The sequence below is a fragment of the Chiloscyllium plagiosum genome, unplaced genomic scaffold (assembly GCF_037043375.1).
Source record: "Chiloscyllium plagiosum isolate Xiang-an unplaced genomic scaffold, Cpla_swu_hap1 HiC_scaffold_4, whole genome shotgun sequence".
Classification (NCBI taxonomy): domain Eukaryota; kingdom Metazoa; phylum Chordata; class Chondrichthyes; order Orectolobiformes; family Hemiscylliidae; genus Chiloscyllium; species Chiloscyllium plagiosum.
In genome coordinates, this window is record NW_028270142.1 from 107,403,495 (window position 1) to 107,420,944 (window position 17,450).

The 17,450-nt window shown below is 40.0% G+C and overlaps 1 protein-coding gene across 7 annotated transcripts in view; it reads left to right on the plus strand.

Moving 5' to 3' along the window:
• Window positions 1–17,450, plus strand: part of slc35d4 (solute carrier family 35 member D4) — a 178,172-nt gene that overhangs the window by 34,357 nt on the left and 126,365 nt on the right. For all 7 annotated transcript variants that reach the window (XM_087986563.1, XM_087986562.1, XM_087986564.1 and 4 more), the window contains 3 exons: window positions 9,329–9,374; window positions 10,952–10,987; window positions 16,449–16,483. In XM_087986563.1, coding sequence (XP_087842689.1) covers window positions 9,329–9,374; window positions 10,952–10,987; window positions 16,449–16,483 — 117 coding nt within the window. The remainder of the gene's footprint in view (window positions 1–9,328; window positions 9,375–10,951; window positions 10,988–16,448; window positions 16,484–17,450) is intronic.

Genomic DNA, 17,450 nt, shown 5'->3' on the forward strand with positions numbered 1-17,450 from the left:
TGAGGATAGGGACAAATGAAATGCTTGTCATTCTTTCCTGCCACCCTTGGCACCCGTTTTTCATTGTGTTTATCTCAATATTTGTGTCAGAGGATGTTTTCTTCAGTATTTAGTGTTTTAACTAGTAAAATTATATATCAGTGGTTTATAATTGTCTACCTTTTAACTAGAATCTGTTTATTCATAGTAAATAGTAAGTATTGTTAAGTATAGAAATATACTTATTAGAAAAGCAGAGGAATAATGAGAAAAGACAGGTACTCAAAAAAGCAATGTCCCAAAGTCTTCTGTAGACGTATAAATAGTAAAGAAATGACCAAAAAGAGATTTACACATACAGGCAGCAAGGAAGGCTGAGTATTTAAATGAAAATTTTGCTTCTGTCTTTACCAAAGAGGGGGGTGCTATCCAAGCCATGTTGGAAGAGGTGGAAACTCAGTTACTATAAGGGCTAAGCGTTGATAGGACAGAAAAGTTGAGTAGATTGTTGTTTCTTAAAGCTGACAAAGCATTGGCTCCGGATGAGATGTATCCGAAGATTTTGAAAGAAGGAATGATGGAAATTGCTGGGGCATTGGCTACAATCTTTCAGTCTTCCCTAGTCCTTGGAGAAGATGCCAGAAGTTTGTAAAATGGCAAACATTAAGGGCTTGTTCACGAAAAATTGTAAAGGTAAGCTCTGCAATTATAGACCAGTCAGTTTAACTTTAATGGTGGGGAAGATTCTAGAAACAATTTTTGCGATAGAATAGTTCTATTTTGTTAGATGAAAATATGTGTGCTAATTGGGAAAAGTCAGCACAGATTTATAAAGTGGAAATTGTATTTAACTAACTTGGTGGAGTTTTTTGAAGAGGTAACCGAAAGGGTCAATGAGGGTAACACTATTAATGTGGTCTACATGGATTCCAGAAGGAATCTGATACAGTGCCACACAACAGACCTGTGAGGAAAGTTGTAGGTCATGGTGTGAATGGACAGTACCAACATGGATACGAAATTGGCTAAGTGATAGGAAACAAGCGAGTATTAGTCAATGGATATTTTTCAAGCTGATGGAAGGTTTGTAGTGGAGTTTCCCAGGGGTCAGTATCGGGGCCTTTGCTTTTTCTGATATATAATAATGATCTGGATCAATGCATGCACAGGGCAATTTCAAAGTTTGCAGATGACAAAACTTCAAAGAATTGTGAACTGTGAGAGAGTCAAGTGCAGAACTCCAGAAAGCACTTTGACAAGTTGGTGGAGTGGGCGATTAGGTGGCAGACTGGGTTCAATACAGAGACGTGATGCACTTTAGTCAGAGGGACATTGAAAAATGATATGAAATAAGGAGTTCTATTGGGTGCAGGAACACAGCCACCTGGGTTTATGATGCACAGACCATTGAAGGTGGCAGAATAGGTGGAGAGAGCATTCAACAAAGTGTACTGGGTCCTTGACTTTACTAATTGAGTCATGGAATACAAAAGCAAAGAGGTGATGTTGAACTTGTATAAAATGCTTGTTAAACCTCTGCTGGAGCATTGTTTACACTTAAGGGCATCATATTATAAGAAGGATGTGAATGCATTGGAGAAATTACAGGAACAATTTTCAAGATTGGTTTCAGAGATCTGGAGCTTCAGTTTGGAGGAAAGATTGAAGAAGTTGGGTGTGTTCTCCTTGGAGAGAAGGTGGCTGAGAGGTGATCTGACAGAGGTTTTGAATAGATAGGTGGAAACCTTTCCATTTTGAAAAAGGATCAAGAGCCAGAGTGAACAGATTTAATGTGATTTGCGAAAGAAACTAATGCGAGGGGGTTTTTAAAAAAAACTGAAGAAATAGTTATGTAATGGAATGCACTGCTTGGCAATGTAATGGAGGCGAGTTCATTTGAAGCATTCAGCAGGGTTGGATGGAAATAATGTGTGAGGGGATGGGGAATAAGGAGGAGTTTGACACGAGGTAACAACGCTGATTTGAAGAGCTGGTGCAGATGTGATTGTCTAAATGGCCGCCTCCTGTGCCTTTTATACTTCTATGATAATGTCTTAAAAATAGGAAGAAATTCGAAGGCATGGATCAGCTAAAAACTGCAAGCTACCCTATTAGATAGGCAGCAGGTACATGATAGTGAAGAACAAGCCTTTGTTTCTTCAAGTGGGAACCAATAAAGAAAATTGTCATTGCCTTTGTTGGGAGTAAAATTAAGTTCTGACAAGGAACCTCTCAACTCCCTGGTCAGGTTTTGACAGCATCTTAAGGAACTCTTCAGATTTCATACTCCATTGCAATGTTTTGATTGAGTTAAAAGGAGCTGGACTGCGGTTCAGTTAATCAAGCAGGTCCTGGGCTCAACTGGAGGAGGGAAACCTGGGCTCGATTGGGGACAGATCAACTGATCCTCCTTCAGAACTACCCGATGAAAGAATTCGAGGAAGGAAATATAAAGAAGGAAACTGTAGTGAATGTAGAAAATTGTGATGCAATTAGGTAGAGTCGACTTTGTGTTGTGTAAGGGAAATCGTGTTCCACTAATTTATTAGACTCCTTTTTAAGGCAGTAACAGGCAATAAGGATAAGGGGAATCATGAGATATGAATGCTGAAGCATTTGACAAAGATTGTGACACAAAGTGAGTTCCATGTGTAGGTGGCAGGTTATTAACTTGTAACACGAAACAAAAAAAAACTACAGATGCTGGAAATCAGAAACAAAAGCAGAACTCGCTCGGAAAACTGAGCAGATCTGGCAGCATCAGCAATTTCTGTTTTGAACGTATTAGCAATAATAGGTTTGGTTAGCTAACAGGAAACAGTAAAAAGCTAAATAAACCATTTTCAACTCCGCAAAGGTACAACTAGTGAAGTGCCACAGAAATCAGTGCTGAGATCTCAATGACTAACAACATACATTAATGACTTAATGAAGGCACATAATGTATGGTAGCTAAATTTGATGACACAAAGAATAGATAGGGATATAAGTTGTCAAATGGACATTAGGATTGTGCAAAAAGAAACCAAAGTTAAATGAATGGGGAAAAAAATGTGACAGTATATTGCGTGAAAATATGAATGTGTCCACTTTGGCACTATTTTGATGGAGAGAGATGATAGGACTTTGTTGCACAGAGGAGTGGTGTTCTGATACATGAATCACAAAAAGTGTTCACAAGAAGGTACAGTATCTAACTGGGATGTTGCTTAATGCAAGAGGAGTCAAATATAAAAGTAAGGAATCTTTGCAAAAGCTGTATAGTATGTTAGCGAAACTACATCTGAAGCATTATATATCGTTCTTGTCACTTTATTTAAGACAGTTTGAAATTGCAATAGAAGCAATTTTGAAAGATTCACTCAACTGAATGTTTAGGCAGATTGGTCCTGTACTCATTGGGCTTTAGATGAATGAGAGTTGATCACATCAGATACTGAGTAGATACGGTCTCCCATTTGAGATCAGTATGGGGAGAAATTCCTCAGTTATTTGTAGGTGAAAAACTCTTTCTGAGGAGCAGTGGGGGCCTTATCTTTGAATATTTTTACTCTGGCATTGTATAGAGTTTGACTGATGAGAGTCAGGTTATTGGACCTGTACTTCTCATCTCCCCCAGTCAGATCAGCCATGATCTTACCAAGTGGCAAGTACCAGACCCAAGGGCCAACATGGCCTACCATCTATTTTGTGCCTATGTGAACTCTACACAATTTTTCAATATCTAGTCTGACACTGCATTAATATATAGCCTTAGTCCTGAGCTGCACAAGTTCTATCATTTGGTAGGAAGCATTATTCAACTTGGTAAACAGTTTTAGGTCTTGTATTACTAGATGCTAAAGTCACAGTGTATTGCAGCAACTCTCCTGATGTTGCAGATTAAATACACTGCACAGTGTGCTGCTGAGCAGAAGGAACTGGGAAGCCTCCAGCTTTAAATGATGTTAGTCTGTGTTTGATCTCAACCAGATGACTAAAGGCCACCATCGTTGGCATTAGCACCAGTTGTTGAACAGTAAACTTTGTAAGAAGAAAACAACGAAAGGCTTGAAATCATGCAGTGTCTGTCGAGTCTGACTATAGACAATGCTGTGTTTTTGAAGCTTTGTCACACAACATGGGAAGCGCGGCCACCAATTTGTGACCGCAAGAACCCAGTGTAGTAATATAGTGGTGACTATTTATCCCTCAATTGACGTCACTAAAACAAGCCAAGTATTGGCGAGGACACTGAGATAAGTTTTGAAATATTGTCATGGGATCTATTATACCAAGCAGCAAGGAGTCCTCATCTGGCCATGATCAAATGACCTGTTAGCATTCCCTGTCTCAATAAGGAAAGTGATGAAGCTCTGCAAATCATGTTCCATCGGCACCTTCCAGAAAATCTTCAGAAACCAGACACTTAGTCAATGTACGCAATTTTTCAATGCCTAGTCTCTGACAGTAATTCCCTTTTATTGCTTCAAGGTTAATATAAAGCCTAAGCCTTGAGCAGCGCAATTTCTACTCAGTGGTGAGAGCCATTATTCAAAAGCTGCTATTTGTAAGGCTGGATGCTGTCATAAGTTAATGCAGGAGAGAAAGGAAAAGAAGTCCTCCATGAGGATTTAAAGCTCAAAGCAGCTCTTGAATAATTACTGGCAAAATCAGTTTTATGATGATCTGAAAATCTAGATGATTAATCATTGCATTTTCTACAGCTTGTGATGGTGACTGGGCAATCTACTTTGAAGTTGTTAGATAAGATCAGATTCCCTAACGTGCGGAAACAGGCCTTTCGGCCCAACAAGTCCACACAGACCCTTGGAAGAGTAACCCACCCAGACCCATTTCCCCCTGACTAATGCACCTTGCACTATGGGCAATTTAGCATGGCCAATTCACCTGACCCGCACATCTTTGGACTGTGGGAGGAAACCGGGTCTATGGCGCTGTGAGGCAACAGTGCGAACCACCGTGCCGCCCCCAAAGTAGATTACTCCTGGAAACTGGCCAAGTGAAGTGTGTGTTGTCACCATGGAATTCTTTAAAACTCAGCAGTTTCTCAAGATCTTGGTTTTAATTTAATAAGTGAGCACCTTGATTTAAGATAAAATCAGTAGTACAATTCAACCAAATGTGCCGGGTCTACATCCAGTTGTTACTTAAACAAGGTCCCAGTGAAATCTGATAAATGTGGAGCCACTTTTAAAGGGATCAGGTTTGTCATCGACTTGAGGGGCAGAGGTTGGGGGTAGGGAAAAGCAATTTTTAAGTTTGTAGTCTTGCCTTCCACTTTTCAAGTCCAAATAAAATTTGTGATGGGTGGAGGGGAATGATGTAGCAGGAAAGAAACGAGCTACAGTAGAATTCATCGCTTCCGGGCAAATGGTAAGGCTGTGGAGATGACCAGTTGTTTCCAAGTGGAGTCAGGGTGAGAGGCTTGAGAAACTTATTGGAAATTTGAGAAAACAATAATTAGGAAGGTTTAGTCATTGCTGAAGATCTTCCACCATTATCGGTTTTATAGTCATACAGTATGGAAATGGACCCTTCGTCCCAACTCATCCAGGCCAACCACATTTCCTAAACCGAACGAGTCCTTTTTTGCCTGCGTTTGGCCCATGTCTTTCTAAACTTTACCTATCCATGTACCTATCCAAATGTCTTTTAAGTGTTGTAATTGGATCTGTATCATATCCCATTTTTGCAGCAAAGTCAGACTCCTAACTATGTAATTTTGATACACTGATTGAGATGGCCAGAATTTGCACTTGTGATAATGGTATAACTGTCAGTACTCGTCATTATTAGCTTGTTAAATTGGAAGCAGCTTCAGACATCTGCCTTTGTTCAGCTGTATGCGGCAATCAGCTGTTCACTGTCAGTGATGCTGGGCTGTTCGATTGTATGCTTCACCAGTGCAATCAACAAATTGTTATAAACTGCAGCTTTTTATACATTATCCTTGCTATAAAAGAAGTTAAGCCATGCTGAAAGAGGTGCATCCTGAGTTTGTAACTGTGTACTAATGTCATAATTACTACTGAACATCCTCACTTGCTCAAAGAAGCTAGCTTTCCAAGTAAGATGTGTCATTCTTCAGCAGAACATTTAAAAATACCATTACTAAAAAAAGCTATTTGCTTTTTTTAAATATTTGAGCTTTCAACCTTATTTTTAATAAGTGTTTCTGTCTGGTAAGAATTCTTCATTCATATTGACTGGTCAGACTGCCTGCTCCTTTTACTATTGCTAGACATGACAAAATTTAAAATCACATTGTAACAGAGAAAATTGATAACTGTGGAGCCCACTTAACTTTTTTTTTGGGAAGTTGTCTCCCCACCCTCCACCCCCACATTCTTTCACCACGTACCTGAACCTGGCCCATTGTGATGCAGAGAAAGTAGATTTGGTTCGTGCAGTATTTTATTTATTACCTGTAACTCTGGACTAAGAGGAAGTGTTAGCAACTGTTCCCATTTTTTGACCAGAGTGTATTGATGTCTGTTTGAGAGTGGACATTTGATGAGAGAAGTCAGACGTTGTAATCATTGCCATGGCTGAATAGACTGTCTCCTATCTAATGACGAATGGCCAGATGAATAAAAACCTGGAAGTTGGGACATGTACATTGCTTGTGGAAGTCTGTCCAAAGGTAGCTTAAGGTAAAGTAAAGGCTTAGTTAGCTGTGTGATTTGTGCTTGCTTCATTATATTTCATGCAGTCAGTGGAATGACCCAGGAGTCAGTGCACAGTGGGTTCTATGAGAGAGACATTATCATAGGGAGCCATCAAGTCATACGGCACAACATCAAACCCTTTTGGTCCAACTTGTCTTTGCCGACCAGGTTTGCCTGCATTTGACCCATATCCCTCTAAACCTTGACTATTCTTGTACCTGTCCAAATGTCTTTTAAATGTTGTAGATATAGCAGCTGCCATTTCCACTGGCAGTACATTCCCCACACTAACCACCTTGTGTGTGAAAAGGTTGCCCTTCAGGTGTGCTTATAGCAAAATCATCCCCGTTTTTCTCCTGATCTGATAGTAATGTACTGTTAAGTTCATTAAATCTCAGCCGAAGCAGATGGAAGTAGCTTAAACATCCTTTACATTTTGGGCAATTTGGTTATGCGCAAGCAGGTTTGTAGATACAGTGAATAAGAATCTTGTGCAATAGGTACAGGACTGCGCATCATAATAGAGCAGGATCTCACTTGTTTTTGACAATGTGTTAAGTTCGCCTTTACTGAGAGTATTTCCAACTTTGTCTTCCTGTCTGAACTGTACACACTTGGCAATTTTAAACAAATTTAACTTAACATTCCACACAGTGTAGATTTGAATAGAGTCATAAAGAACGGAAACCGACCCTTCAGTCCAACTCGTCCATGCCAACCAGATATTCTGAATTAATCTAGTCCCATTTTCTAGCATTTGGCCTATATCCCTCTAAACCCTTGCTATTCATACAGCCATCCAGATGTCTTTTAAATATTGTAATTGTACCAGCCTCCACCACTTCCTCTAGCAACTCATTCCATAGATGCATCACCACCCCTCAGTTTCTTTCCAAATCTTTCCCCTCTCACCTTAAACCTATGCCCTCTAATTTTAGACTCTCCCACGACAGGGAAAAGACCTTGGCGACTCACCCTGTGCACATGCCCCTCATGATTTGATAAACTTCTGCAAGGCCACCCCTCAACCTCCAACGCTCCAGGGGAAAAAAAAAACACCAATGTATTCTGCCTCTCCCTATAATTCAAACCCTGTAGTCCTTTCAACATCCTTTGTAAATTTTTTCTGTACCTTAAGTATAACAACATTTTCTCTGTAGAAGGGCGACCAGAATTGTACTCCGTATTCTAAAAGTGGCCTCCCCAATGTCCCGTACAGCTACAACATGACATCCCAACTCCTATATTCAATGTACTGACCATTGATGGCAAGTATGCCAAGTACCATCTTCACCACACTGTCTACCTGTGACTCCACTTTCAAGGAACTACGCACCTGCACCCCAAGGTCTCTGTTCAGTAACACAACCAAGGGCCCTACCATTAACTGTATAAGTCCTGCCCTGGTTTGCCTTACCAAAATGCAATACCTCCCATTTAATTAGTTAAATTAACCTCCATCTGCCAATACTCAGTCCGTTAGCCCATTTGATCAAGGTCATTGTTCTTTGTACCATCTATTTTGCTGTCATCTGCAAACTTACTAACCGTGCCTCCTATATTTCCTTCCAAGTCATTTATATAAATGACGAAAAGCAGTGGACCCAGCACCGATCCTTGTGGCATATTGCTGGTCACAGGCCTCCAAGCTGAAAAGCAATCCTCCACCATCACCCTCTGCCTCCTACTTCCAAGCACACTCTTGCATTTGTCCCAGTGAGTGTGAGACAAAAAGCTTCAGTAATTTGGTTTTTATTCTCAGCAGCATGCTGTAAAATTCTATGACTCTAGTTAACAGTCTAACATGCAGTCTTTTAAGGGAAAAATATTGCCACATTGGTTGCCATGTCCTCCTGGAGTATGCTTTATTTTGGAACACAGTTTAGTTCCATTCCTGTACTTTGTCCATAGCCATGATGAGTCCGTGTGTAACAGTGATTAAATGTTTTGAAACCGTATCATGGAGGAGCATGAAACTTTAGATCTAGAAAGTACCATCAATCTTTCTCCAATTACTCAAGCTTCATCTTTGCTTTTCCAAAGATCTCCTCTTCCATATTAGTAACTTAAACTGTGACCATCATTACCTACAAACCTTCTCCAATGTATTCCCCCTCCAATCTAGAACTATGTACCTGGGATCCCACCCTATTATTCTTTTTGAGTTTAACAGTATTTAACCACAGCTCTCAAATATCTCAAAGCACTTTGCATATAAATACTTCTTTTAAAAAACAATATCTGTTATGAATGATGTAATGAAATGTGGACCAGGGCATCTGGGAAAACTTTGCTTTATTTCAACTGGCATCATTGAATGTTTGTAACTGTAAGAACAGAATTTCTGGTGCAGCCCTCACTCAGCAGTATGGAGTATTTCTGCTTAGAATTTCTGCTATTGTTTTGTTTGTGCATGGTACATTGGAGCTTTGCTTGGATGTGTTAACTGAAAGTTCAACCCTGGACATGTTATATTCAAAGTAATAATTATGACTTGCCATTTAAAGTCCACAGTTTATTAAAATTCTTCACATGAATTTACTAAACTGAGCAGAGTTTTGTTCGGCTAGAATTTGTAACCTGTACAGGCAGGTATAAAGTACAAATGTCAATTCTTCTTCAGTGTGACAATGTAAGATTAACAAGAGTGCATTATAATGTGTGTATTCTTTCCACAGGTGTATACAAAGTATTTCAGAAGCTAACAAAGTCGTATTCACTAACGTAAGTGTTGTTCAGCCGATTACTGTCACACACATCTGTGATTCCTAACTGAGCCTTGCAGGTTGTCCCATGGTAGAGGCTTTGATCATTGCTTGAAGTAGGTGCCTTGTTGGTTTGAGCACCTACCATCTCCTTCCATTGCTGTTCTCTCCCAGTGTTTGTTTGCGGAAAGGTCTTGACACTGTTTTCGATGATGGATTTTGGTCAGAAATGGTACATTAAAACATAATGTTAATGGCAGAATCCTTTCTGGGGCCTTTGGGATTGCTTTTGAAATGCTTTCTTTAGCTTTCCAAACACCTGCTTGGACAGCTTTGAGTTGGACATTCTGAACACTTGCCAAAATTTATTATAATAACAAACTTGTGATGGTATTCAGTCAAATGTTGCTGCAGCTCCATTGGCCTTGTTTTTAATATATTCTGCAAAAAGTTAAAAATTTGTGCTTTTATTCAGAAACACGGCAATGAATAGACGTCTGGTGAGAACAGTGTTTAGTGCCTCACTGGATGACCAGCTCTGGAGCACTCACTGTTGAGGTTCATTAATGGTTGGATGGCTAAGAGACCAGAGGTACAGAAACGTTCTCTCATAAGGAGGCATTACCAAAGCAGAGCAAGGGCTACTTATCATTTTTTTAAAGGCCAATTCATGCTGGGACCAGAACAGGTCATTCTGCTATAACGCTTGTTTCGTCAGTGCGAATTAGCCATAACCCAATTGGAGAAAAGTGGATAAAAGCAAATTACTGCAGATGCTGAAATCTGAAACCAAAAGAGAAAATGCTGGAAAATCTCAGCAGGTCTGGCAGCATCTGTAAGGAGAGAAAAGAGCTGACGTTTCAAATCTAACTGACCCTTTGTCAAAGCTCAGAGAAAAGTAGACGTTGTTTGGGTAATGCGAACTTTCAACTGAACGGGTATAGCGATTTTCTATTAGCAATCTTCTGCAGCGCGATTTTCCATAGCGTGAGGAACACAACTGTCACATTATAGTAGAACAACCTGTAAAGTCATCTGTGGAAATAATTGAGCAATGGTTACTTTTCAGGAGAAAATATGTGAACCTTACCTTGAGCTTTTGTGGTAAACTGAGCAACTGACAGACCATAAGATGCTGATTGAGGCTTTCCCTTTACAAAGTGAAGGACTTCATAAAGCTGGGGCTCGGATCCATGCTATCCTATTCATGGCACTTCTTCAAATCTTTTATTAACACAGAAGTTACATTTCACTGTAAGGTTTAGTGGTACAAAGTTTTGATATAATGCACAATCTGACCAGAAAAATAATTTGTTTTTCCTCCGTTCTTCGTGACTACGCAGTTTCTTTTATCACTAGATATGGTGAAGAATGTTGATTCATTACCATGACGACATGTAAGCAAACACAATCCTTTCCCTGGAAGAGGGTTACCTCTTCAAGAGTTATGTAATGAAAATATACTAATTGGTGGTAAGGAACATTACTCACTTATTACATTCCAGAAACACACACTTTTATATACATTTGGGTGCTGAAACCTCATCATCAATGCTTTAACAGTAGAAATATATTGATTTTCTTTCTATTTTTCAGCGAGCTTGAGGAGCAGTTCCTAAACTACTTATACAGGTAAATATGAATGATTACAAAAGACATCTAGATTATGTTCAGTATTATATCAGAAGACTTGAGATTCCAATAAAATATACTACCTTCAGTTTATGTTTTTCTGTCTGCCTGAATTTTTCGAATGCATTTTCCATACCATAGTGCTGAAATGGACATCACCAACTTCACCTCTGAGATTTTTTTTATTTTTTCTGATCGTCCTGTTCAGAGTTGCTCTCATACCACTGAAAGCAAGTGGAACTTGAATGTAGGTCCTCCTGATCCAGAAATCTAGACATTACCACTGTGCCGCAAGAGCCCCCTCTGAGTGTTTTGTTGATTGTATTCAGTTGTATACAGATGGTGCATATTAACTGAACATATAGCTGTGACCCCATAAAAAAGAACAGGCTGAAGCTGCTTGTTGGGTAAGGAAATACATGTTTGTACTGTGTATCACTGGTAATAAATAGTTGTTTATAAAAAAAAAAGTGTTAAGGTTGGTTTCTGTTCTGACCTTTATCACCTGGTTTCCTGGTGTTTAACATCTATCTTTCTTTAACAACTCTCCACAAACTCCAAGTTTGTTTGTAAAGACAAAAGTTAATTTATAATTACATGTTTCTGTTTTCTTCCCTTGTCATTTGTATCACTGCTAGCATTAATAGTTTATGTATATCCCTGTGTCTATCTCTTCCAGTTCCTTTGTTTTCTATCCATATTTCTAAGATCTACAAGAAAAAGTCAGGACTAGATGAATTGCTGTTGCAGAGAGCTGGCATGTATATAGCTGACTGAATGATCACTATTTGATTCTGTACAATACTCTCTATGTTGGGATTGTCTCTATCTAGCAGGCATTTGCAACAAAGGTACTACAGTGTCATTACAGTAACTGTTTAATGTCTATCTAGCACAGTCTAATAATACAATTAGTCAATGACTGGTAATGATTACTTTAAATTACATATTTTAAAACCAGAAAAAGCAGGATATGAAATAAAATGAAAATGGAGACCTACAATAGCCAGCCTCTCATTTAAGTTTAATTAGATTACCTCAGAATAGTCTAGAAGTTGGTTATATGATCCTTAAATTACAGGTGTCTAGTGTGCCCCCGATTCAGAATTGGCCCTCAGTGAGTTGATTCCTACTGCTTGCTTGAATTTTAATGATCAGAAGTGTATGTACAATTGGAAATTAGTATAAAGGAGAAGAAAAACTGAGGGTTCTTAATTGGAAAACATTTAACATATCAAGCATGATTAATGCCTGATAACCTTTTGGAGCATGAAGCTAATTTCATTAGCTGCAGTACAATGACCTGTTTCTAAAATGAATGTTCAGTGATTTCTGAAGAATTTGGTAATTAATCTGCAACTAAGCTATGATTAGGGCAGAAATGTATTACACATTTTCACATGCTAGTTAAATGTTGGAGGAACATTGCATCCAAAAAATTGGATTAACCATACAATTGTGGGTCAATGATGGGCTTAGTTAAATATTTCAAGCGTGTATTTTGTGATGAGATAGAACTAGAACAGTTGAGTCAGTGTTCTAAAGAAGGGTCACTGGGTTTAACACTCTGTTCTGTGTACAGATGCTACCAATCCAGTTGAGCTTCTCCAGCAATTTCTGTTCTTGTTTGTTTCAGATCTCCAGCATCCACAGTTCTTTGTTTAATTTCCTTTGGACTTGCCTACCATCCCTACTTCAGTGGACTTGCCTGCCATCCCTGTAGATGGCAATGCACTGTCTCCTGCAGGGCATTCCCTAATGTGAAGTCTTCATCATTAGTCAACAGCTCCAGCATTACTCCCCAGTAATAACAGACCCATTGACTAAAGCACCTTCAAATACAAAATTCCCATTACAGAGGAACCTCGATTATCCAAATATCAGATTATCCAGCAAGATCACAAGGTCCCGAAGCTTGGCTAAACTGTTAAACGGAATTTGATTAACCAAACGAAATACTCCCCACCTGTGTCCTTTGGATAATTGAGGTTCCTTTGTACTTGTGTTCAGGTTTATATCCACGATGAATACATTCGTTATTTTGTTCCAAGTTTAATCGTTTGTGCAGAATTTTCTGGAAAAATGCTCTATTCTTCCACCAAAACTACTGACTTAGCATTCAGCTTCCAGCCTTCACATTCCTTGTCGTATGGCAAAAGACACATATTGATCTCTGAGTCATCTTCACCTCCCAAACTGTATTTTTCCACACTCTTCTGAGAAAAGTCTGTCTTTTCAGTTCTGCTGTCCCACTTAAAATAATTGATGTACTGTTCAATGTCATTTCTCTTATTTCTTCAATTTCTGTAGGGGTTTGGGAATGAAGATGTATTTGTGGCATTATTCATTATCTGCTGCTCCCCTTGTTTGAGAAACTTTAGACTTCCAGGTGGGCACCTAATCTCTGGGAATTCTGTCAGTAAATTCAACCAGTAAGGACGCTGTTGAGATTTTCACAATTTTGATCAAGCTTCAAAGCTCTGTCTCGTTGATCAAATACCAAGTCTTTTCCTGTAGAAAAGTCCGGTACTGTCCCTTTTTCAGATATCTACATTTTTGCTGATAAACTTCTGGAAATAACGTAGTTATTCTTAAGTTCTGTCTCAACTGTGTCATTGGGTCAAATCGTATAGGAGTCTGAGAGACCTAGGGAGATGTTTGGGGAGATTTGTGGCAAAATTGGATGAGAAGTCCAGTGAGGCCTAGCTCACAATCAGGAGCATCTTACTGCATCTTTGCACGAGCAGTGTGGCAAGTTTCTCACTTGGCCACAGCAAATTGCTAAGTAAGGGAGATTATGACTTGCTAAGCACTTTTATTAATGCTGCAGCTGACCTTGCTAATATTCAGATTTCTATCTATGCAAACAAGCTGGATGTCGAGAAACCCCGACATGGAAATCAGATTGGGTACCTGACAAATTCAGTTTGCGGCTTGCTCCAAAGGGCTTCCGTTTTGGACATGGCACCAACGTCTCAGTGCCACTATGTGCCAGCCCCTAAAAGCCCATACAGCAAATCTCTGATCCGCGTTCAGGATGGTTTTGCGCTTCAGTGCTGGACCTTAGGCAGCACCAACAACTATCATGGTAATGCTGCAGCAAGGACACATGAACTAGACCTGACTGCATCTCCAAGCTGTTTGCTCACTGTTATAGTGCTCACCGCACTCTGAGCCTACCTCATAGCATCCCTGCCTTGCGTTGACTTGCCTTGCTTTTTGTGCTTTGTCACTTAACCAGAAATATCAGATTCATGTTATTTTTATCTTGCCATGTAGCTTAGTGCTGACACAAAGCCAGAAGCTTGCCATTGGTGGTATCAGGCCTCTGTAAAATCAAGATGGGGGTGGGAGAGGGTTTGCCTTTGTTTAGGTCACAGTAAGTCGGGGGTGGCCTACGAAAACACCCCTGGCTTGGACGACATCAGTCAGTTGATCAGGCAGCAGCGGGTGACAAGATGGAACCATATTGGAACATGATTGCCCTAGGAATGAGGAAGCTAGTTATTGAGGTAAGTTTGATAAGATATTGCAAGCAAACCCACTTGGCCACATGGCAGAAATCCCTCCAAAAATCTTAACACTGCTCACACTTAGTCAAAAAAACATAAGATTCAGTCCATTGTTAGCAAGTTGTTCATCAGCAAGGGTTACTCCAGTGCTTTCCTGACCAACCACACTGATAAACACATCCATGTTTCTTTTGGCCATTATAACTTTGTGACAATTTTAATAAAAGGACAAAATACATTCCCATTCTTTCCTCACTGAATTTAGATACCCTGGAGAGGTGTTAAATCTGATCAATCTTCAATTCATTGGGCATCCTTTCCTTTGTTGGTCAGAGTATTGAGTACAGGAGTTGGGAGGTCATGTTGCGGCTGTACAGGACATTGGTTAGACCACTGTTGGAATATTGCGTGCATTTCTGGTCTCCTTCCATATCGGAAAGATCTTGTGAAACTTGAAAGGGTTCAGAAAAGATTTACAAAGATGATGCCACGGTTGGAGGATTTGAGCTATAGGGAGAGGTTGAATAGCCTGGGACTGTTTTCCCTGGAGCGTTGGAGGCTGAGGGGGTGACCTTTATCGAGGTTTATAAAATCATGAGGACGTGGATAGAGTAAGGAGACAAGGTCTTTTCCCTGGGGTGGACGATTCCAGAATTAGAGGGCAAAGGTTTAGGGTGAGAGGGGAAAGATGTAAGGGGCAACTTTATCATGCAGAGGGTGGTACGTGTATGGAATGAGCTGCCAGAGGAAGTGGTGGAGGCTAGTATAATTGCAATATTTAAAAGGCATCTGGATGGCTATATGAATAGGAAGGGTTTGGAGGGATATGGGCCGGGTGCTGGCAGGTACGACTAGATTGGGTTGGGATATCTGGTCGGCGTGGATGGGTTGGACCGAAGGATCTGTTTCCGTGCTGTACGTCTCTATGACTCTGACTCTTCCAGCTCAAAGTTACGTGATCTGGCAAATGGAGTGCAATATGAGAAAGTGTGAAACTTTCCCTGGTAGGAAGAATAAAGAAGTAGGATATTATCTAAATGTTGAGGGATTGCAGGGGATTGTGGGTGTCCTTTTGCACGAATGGCGAAAGGTTTGTATGAAGGTTGGAACAGCCCATCTGGTTCATTAGTGTCCTTTAGGGAAGGAAATTGCCTTCCTTACCTGGCCTGGCCTACATGTGACTCTAGAACCACACCAGTGCGTTGACTCTTAACTGTCCTCTGGGAAATCAGGGATGGACAGTAAATGCTGACCTAGCCAGCAATGTCCACATCCTGTTAAATATATTAATAATAACGTGTTCATTCAATCAAAATCTTTCTTTGCCCATTTCCAATTTTTTGAATTCCCTCTTTCATTGGTATCTAGAGCTTTCCTTGTTTTTCTAAAAGTCTCTGAAACTCTAACTCTTTATCTTTCTTCCCTCTGGAATTCTAGTTCAAAATTTCCCTTTCTATTTCTTTTCTTCCAGCTCATGGATATGTTTCATTTTTTCTTTTCCCTTCATGTTCAAGGTGCTTCAATTGTAAGTGAATTCTGACCAACTCAGTCTGTTTTATCTGCATTAACTTATCTTTTAGATCTTTCTCCTCTCACCTTAAATATATGCCTTCTAAGTTTGAACTCCCCTACCTTAGGAAAAGGCTTTTTGCTATTCACTTATTGCCTTGAGTTAGTTAGTGGAACTGTCCGAGAATATTTATAACTGGTGGAAACATCCTTGCAAACCTTTTGTTAACCTATCCAAAAGACAACACTGGGGATCTATTGTGTCTGGTCTTCCAACTCATGTTCACTGTGCTTGGGCCGTATAAGATCTGTCCGTGTGGGGACTTACTGCCCTTATCTATTTCCTGAAGTATTGTCTTAATATTTAACCGTGCAATAAGGTTTTACTTGTGCTTTGCAGTAATTGTCTTGCAACTTATTTCTATTTCCTTTGGTTACAGTGTGCTGATATTGATCTTACTGGCTCAGCTTTCAGGTACATGTACTGTTTTATTTAAAGCAATTTTCATTTTTTTAAGACTAAGGTTGGCAGGTAATTGTGAATGTGTTTAAAGTCTTTCCTTGTCCTTCAGCTGAGATCATAGATTACATATTTTTGTTTCCAAATACCCTATTCATCCTGCTCGAGAGTCCTGCAGAACTCAATTGTAAAATTTTTCATAGGATTTGAGCATTTACATGATACATGTTTTAAATTTAATCACATCATGCAATTATTATTTTTGTTTAAAATTACAAAAGGAAGAAAGAGCTTGGCATTGTTTTGGCATGACATTCCTCAGTCACTTCTCAGAATCAGTGAAGTGCTACACTGCATTTGGCTCTTCAAATGCGCAGCATTACCTCCTTCCAATTTCCTGTTTTCTTCTCCTTGCATGTGATTTCTGTCCAAGTAATCCTCTAATGTCGTCTTGAATGCCTCTGTTGAACCCGTCTCCCCCTGCACTTCAGGTAGTGCAATCCAGACCCTAACTACTTGCTGTGTGAAAATGATTTTTCTGGAATCACGTTCGCTCCCTTTAGATTAGATTAGTTTACTTACAGTGTGGAAACAGGCCCTTTGGCCCAACAAGTCCACACCGAACCTCCGAAGAGCAACCCACCCAGACCCATTCCCCTACACCTAACACTCTGGGCAATTTAGCATGGCCAATTCACCTAACCTGCACATCTTTGGACTGTGGGAGGAAACCAGAGCACCCGGAGGAAACCCATGCAGACACAGGGCGAATGTGCAAACTCCACACAGTCAGTTGCCCAAGGCAGGAATTGAACCCGGGTCTCTGGTGCTGTGAGGCAGCAGTGCTAACCACTGTGCCACCACTCTTAAAAATTGCTCTAAGTTTTGCCCTCTGATTCTTCATCCTGTTATGGGTGGGAACAGTCATGATTTTGTAGTAAGATAGATGTAAAACGGGCTCACATTTACAGGGTCTTCCCTA